This window comes from Mangifera indica, chromosome 14 (assembly GCF_011075055.1).
Source record: "Mangifera indica cultivar Alphonso chromosome 14, CATAS_Mindica_2.1, whole genome shotgun sequence".
Lineage (NCBI taxonomy): Eukaryota > Viridiplantae > Streptophyta > Magnoliopsida > Sapindales > Anacardiaceae > Mangifera > Mangifera indica.
The window spans coordinates 6,460,634-6,466,378 of NC_058150.1; the positions used below are offsets into that span (position 1 = coordinate 6,460,634).

At 35.0% G+C, this 5,745-nt stretch overlaps 1 protein-coding gene across 2 annotated transcripts; it reads right to left on the bottom strand.

Moving 5' to 3' along the window:
* Positions 1-770: 770 nt before the first annotated feature.
* On the bottom strand, positions 771-5,313 carry LOC123196825 (probable beta-1,3-galactosyltransferase 2). 2 transcript variants are annotated; one of them, XM_044610958.1, is made up of 11 exons: positions 4,796-5,313; positions 3,915-4,011; positions 3,722-3,786; positions 3,411-3,622; positions 3,268-3,331; positions 2,795-2,867; positions 2,576-2,696; positions 2,345-2,432; positions 2,128-2,253; positions 1,933-2,042; positions 771-1,248 (listed from the first exon to the last, which is right to left on the bottom strand). In XM_044610958.1, exons 1-11 carry the CDS (start codon positions 4,900-4,902, stop codon positions 1,100-1,102), a joined length of 1,212 nt encoding a protein of 403 aa, XP_044466893.1. In that variant the 5' UTR covers positions 4,903-5,313; the 3' UTR covers positions 771-1,099. The 2 variants fall into 2 exon arrangements, with proteins under 2 accessions (XP_044466893.1, XP_044466892.1); XM_044610957.1 differs by having other exon boundaries at positions 3,722-3,795.
* Positions 5,314-5,745: the final 432 nt, after the last annotated feature.

Here is a 5,745-nt window from a genome sequence, read left to right on the forward strand (position 1 = left end):
AGTCTTGAAACTGAGTTAATAGCTGTATGGTAGATCAGGAACTGTAATTTAAGTTTCATTCCAACTTTGATATTGATTTACTTTCTTTGTTTGAAGAAAAATCATACTGATCCGAAATGTTTAAAAGTTGCCTTACGGTTTGAATTTGAATGGAATGTTCAAACACTAATTAATTACTTTGAAAACTCCAAAGCGAAGATCAAAAAAGTTACAAGTGATTAGACAGGACATGTCAAGGTGGCCCTAATCTAAGCCAGCTTAATTTGAAATGTATTTTCAAGTCCTTATTTTTTTAAATATATAATTATATATATATATATATATATAAAATATATTATCATGTGATCATATTCAAAATATTTTATAATTTATAACCTCAACAAGTTCAATAAATTTACCGTTACTTTCCTGCTTCGGGGTAACTTCATGTCCTATACAACTGTTAATATAATATAGTGTAGAGTTGTGTACTTGTTATAGCATAGTGCTATGACTGCCTTACTGCAATGCAATGCAGAGTTTAACGTAACTTCAATCACTTAATTCAATGCTCAGTCTGCAGCTTTTACTTCGACTCTTTACATTAGTTAAAGACAATGACATTCATTGAGGATTGGAAGCCCATCATTTGGTTGATAGAGAACAGCAGCTGAAGAATTAATATTTATCAAGCATTACATGCAAAAAGACTCCACCTAATTGCCTTGGCTAAGATGAAAATTTAACATTTACCAACCAGAAGATTCAAAAAGAATTTCAGAAGGGAGAAGTCACTGCAAAGATTTCTTGCAATTATGATAAGCTTCATAGGCGTGGAACTGTTAACTTACAAATTGGCCCTATAAGCAGCAATAAAGAATAAGGTGGGTGGTGACACTTTCTTTTCTTACCGCCCTCCTGGTCAATCCCTTTTACTAAAATGGAACACGACCACAAGGCGGCTCTCTCAGCCTCTGCCTCTCCCTCTCTCGTTCTCACTCTCCTCTGATATCTACCATCCCCTATAATCGAATAAAAATACAGGAAAAGATTTGCACACCTGCTTCTGTCACTATAGTTTTGCCATCCTCTTAAATTTTAAGGAGTTCTATATAGCCTCTTAAAATTTAGCACTCCATAAAGCATTCTCACCTTCTCCACACCTCCGATGGACCTCCTTAATCCTATCAGCAGACCTGCAAATCCCACTGCAACTCCAATCGAATGAGGCAACACAGATGTTGCCTGCCTGGGCCTTCCATTCACAATCTGCAGTAGCAAATTATGCATTAAATATCATAACCCTTAATACATAAAATCTGTTACTACGCCAAGCCACAGGACAATCTACTCTGATTAGTAATATTTGGTATTAAAAGTTCCAAAAGCCATACAATGAATTTCTTTTATATTCTGTTTGTCCATAGAACGTCATTAAAACTAAATTATATTCTTCACTTTAAATGGTGAATCCAGCAACAAGATAGTTCTAACTGTTGTGAAGTAAGAGAGGATTTCAATTTTAGTGCTCAATGATCAATGGGTCCATTGGGCTTCCATCAAGATACTATTGATATGATTTATTAGATCTAATTATTCCAATATCCTTTTTATATGGTTACACGATTATTCCAGCTTACCTTCCAAAAAAAACAAAAAATAACAGTAATCACATTTATTGGATGCTCAGTCAATTCATTATGGTAGGCAGTATATTACTTGAGGGTGTAGAATTGATATGATAGCAGCTCAACCCTCCCTGTGTTGAAAACTAAACCAGGTGTATCCAGCAATGCAGTAAATAAAAGTTATAGACCAGACATTGTAACAATCCTTTTCCACCAATCTAGCTGAAACAACTTTGACTCATTGGAAAGGGTCTTTTCTTTATTTTGCTTTTATTTTAAGCTCAAACAATTTATGTTGTTTTATTTTTCAGGAGAATGGATTTACCAGGTGGGGTGCCACAACATAGTCTCCGATCATCAATATGCTCAATGTCAAGTCCAATAAACCAAGATCCCAATGAAACATCCTCATTAGCATATCTGTGTAGTACATGCCTGATAGATATACACAATTACCATCAGAATTGCATGGAGGAAAAAAAAAAAAAGAGGCAGATTTGATTCACACATGGAAACTTACTGATTTATTGATATATATGTAGCCAAATCCTTTGAAATTGCATAAAGCTGTCCAGTTGCGTGGCGGAAATACTTGTTTCCTGCTTCACCAAATTTCCAATGCTCAGGTTCATGGTATCTCACTCCCCTGTTTCATAGAAGGAGCATTCGGTAAACAAGGAAGTTATTAATTTCTAGAAACATTTTGAAGAGGTGAATTTAGAAAATATCCGGCTTACTTTTGATTAAGGACAGGACCCGATTTCATGCATCCAATGTATACCCTTGGTTTTGCTCGGTGTCTAACTAGAGTTTCTCCTAGTGTTGCTGCAGTAATTGGAAAGGACAAATTTTGTGTGACAAAGAAATGCAAATCACAAAAGAGCAAATAAATTACCTTTTCAAGGAAATTAGGACCAGCAATTTATGAAGTATGGAATTTACATCTTTAAGAGAACATTTTTTGTTACCTATATTTACATGGACATCATCATCAACTTTGACATAGAAATCTGCATCCCACAGTGCGGCAGCAGTAGCAAAATATATCTTAGTTTTGGCAGACAATTCCAGGTACCCTTCGACATGGTCCTGCTCAGAAGATCGTGTATAGAATTATTTTGGGAATAAGCAGACTTAATGCAAAATAGAGTAAGCAGTAAAAGTACAACATTATACAAGAGCATTACCAGCCTCAAGAAATCCCCATGTTTTCTGTCCTCTGCTTCAATAGCTCTGTCCAGAATACCTCCTGATGTGGCACTGCATTAAAAACATAATAAAAGTAGTAAATACGTCTGTAGCATAGAGACATTGGACAAAAAATCATAAGCAATGCATAATCAACCTGTGATGCCATTGTACTTGATGAAGATCATTAGTTTCATCAAATACAGAAGGCAGCAGATATGGCAATTGATTTATCTGCCTTAAATGGAAACACTGTGCATTATCAGAAATTCAGAATATCAAAATTTTTCATGTTGGATTGACTGGCAGTCCCAACAAGCTGCAATCGATATAAGGATCTCAAAAAGGAAAATTTTGAGATTTCTCTTCATACAAGGGCCGTAACTTTCCAAAGAGAGATAAACTTGCAAAACTTTCATGAATGCATTAAACTTAACATATCTATATTTCTTTGGTAAAAAGGATTACCCACCTATGACCAATGACAAATCGAATAATAATGCGCTTCTCTTCTTCCAATCTCCTCCTTTTTTCACCTGTTTTCCATTAAGCATCATATTAAATAGAAAATTTAAAATTGACAATGTTTAAAGAACAGGGAATCAGCCCAAGAACCTTGTGGCATCCATGTAGCACGAACTGAATCTCTTCGTTTCCGGCTGCTAAAAGCTGTATTAATTCCAACAACCATCAAATACCTTCTCTTTCCAGCTGATTCATTATTCTTTAAGTCCTCTGATAAAGGCGAACCACTCAATATAGACTCTTGTGCTGCCCTTGCAGCAGCTAATTCCATCTCTAAATTTGAAATAGTCTTATCCAACGTCCTGCATCATAGACACTATGATAAGCTTCTATTCAGGATGCTTTAGGATGAAAATGAGTAAAAAGCCTAAGGGAAATGAAGAGAATAGAAAGCAGCTTACTGTATGGCATGGTGAGTCTTAAAAACTTCCCCGAAAATATCCTTAGCTTCACTCCTTACTTCTTTCTGTTGCAACTAAAGGAATCCAATCAGATTACAGCAATGCCACAATTTTATAAGTAATAATATAAGAAGTAACCGCTATTAACTTAAATCATTGGAATATATCTCAGCTGAAGGATAAAGATGCTCACAGATATTGGATTACAACCCTCTGAAACTAGCTTTAGTTTTTCAGCTTCCATTGCTGTAGTCCGTGTGATGCCTTTTGATTCAGGAATTGTCCACATTCTGCCACCATTTCTACCTCATCAATAAGCTATTATGTTTCAAACCCGACAACTAAATTCATAAACATAATTCAGCAATCCTTAATAATATTGAAGTTCAGCAGTAAAATTGTCTCTACAACTAAATAACTGTTTCCTAAAAGAATGAACTAGATTTAATATAAGCAGCTAAACTTTTACAGAATCTCAGTTGTCAATTATTAATTATGTTCACTAAATTTTTTTCTTTACCCTCACAACTCGAAAGAGATTCACGTAGAATCCAAAATGTAAACCTTTAGTTTACATCCTCACTGAAATTTTAACAACAAAACAAAATTTGAGATAAATAGAGACTCAGACGTCAATGAATTGGCAGAGTAGTAGATGTTTAGATGGTAACTGAATCAGCACAATCATTTAGTATAGTTTCAACCAGAAAACACAACCGGGAAATCGAACAAAAATCCATTTTAGATCTGTCCCGCCTTAAAATCAATGAGCAACCCATTTACACAATCAGCAAGACCGGAAACATCGATGAAATTTTAGAAAATTCACAACAACCCATATAACGAAAACGTTTATACATCTGACAGTATACAATTTCGTATGGTTTACCAAAGTAAAAAATAAAAATAGGAGCAAGTTATCAGCTAAGACATAGATCGCAGAATAAGGTATTAAAATCACTTGTTCTTTAAAAGATTTAAAAATTTGATAAAAGAAAAGCTGAAATAAACCAATTAACCAAATCCCACAAATAAAAACCTTTTCGAATTATTCATGAAAAGTTCATATAATACCTGTTTGTGAAGAGCATACCGGCACAGAAGCATCCCAAACAAAGGAAAAAAGTCCATTTTGGGGATATAACAGTTCTTGAAGAGTGCTCTCTGCTTTTCAAATACATTTTTTTTTTCTTCCTTCAGCAACCGTTCAGATGTAAACTCCACCAGAAACTATCTCAAGAAAAAATCCATGAAGAAACAAAAGGTCAGGTAACAGACCAAATGAAACCCTAAGAAGACCAATCTCAAGTGATCGCAGAACTCGACAGAAGAATCAGAATCTGAAGCAGAAAGTATAGTACAAGATACAAATTTTGAGTAAGAGAAATCCAGATGGGAAAAGCACAAGCAAACAGAAGCTGATTCTTTGCTTTGCTTTGTTTCGCTTTTGTTTTGCCCTTTATCTCTCTGGTTGAGAGACGGATGGCCAGAATCTAAACAGAGTTAAGTTGTGTGTCAGAAGCTCCAAAGCCCTCTACCGCTCTGCACCCGAGGGCAGTTGAACTGAACAGACATGAGAAGACCCTCTAACTGCTTAGGTATATATACCAAACTACCAAAATGCCCTTTCCAAGTTTTTCATTATACGTAGAGACCTAATTAACCTAAACATTAGTTCTTATTTGATGTTAACAAATCTTAAATCTAATATAATTTTCGTACTATTTGTTCTACAGTTTTTACCCTCAAACTTCCTTTGCGATTGCTGTTCAATACTGATAATGTATAACTCCGAACTTGTAATAAAAATACCTTTCAACTATATTTGAGGGGATAGTATTACCCAACCAACACCTAGACCATGTGCATTAAGTTGAATAAAAATTTGACAAAGTGCGTTCACAATGGACGAAAGAAAAACCCTTTTCCCACATTCGTGTCTCCTAATAGAGCCACAAAAGGACTGATAATATTGAATGTGTCACCATACTTACATATCAAATTAATTAGTGAGGCTGGCTGTG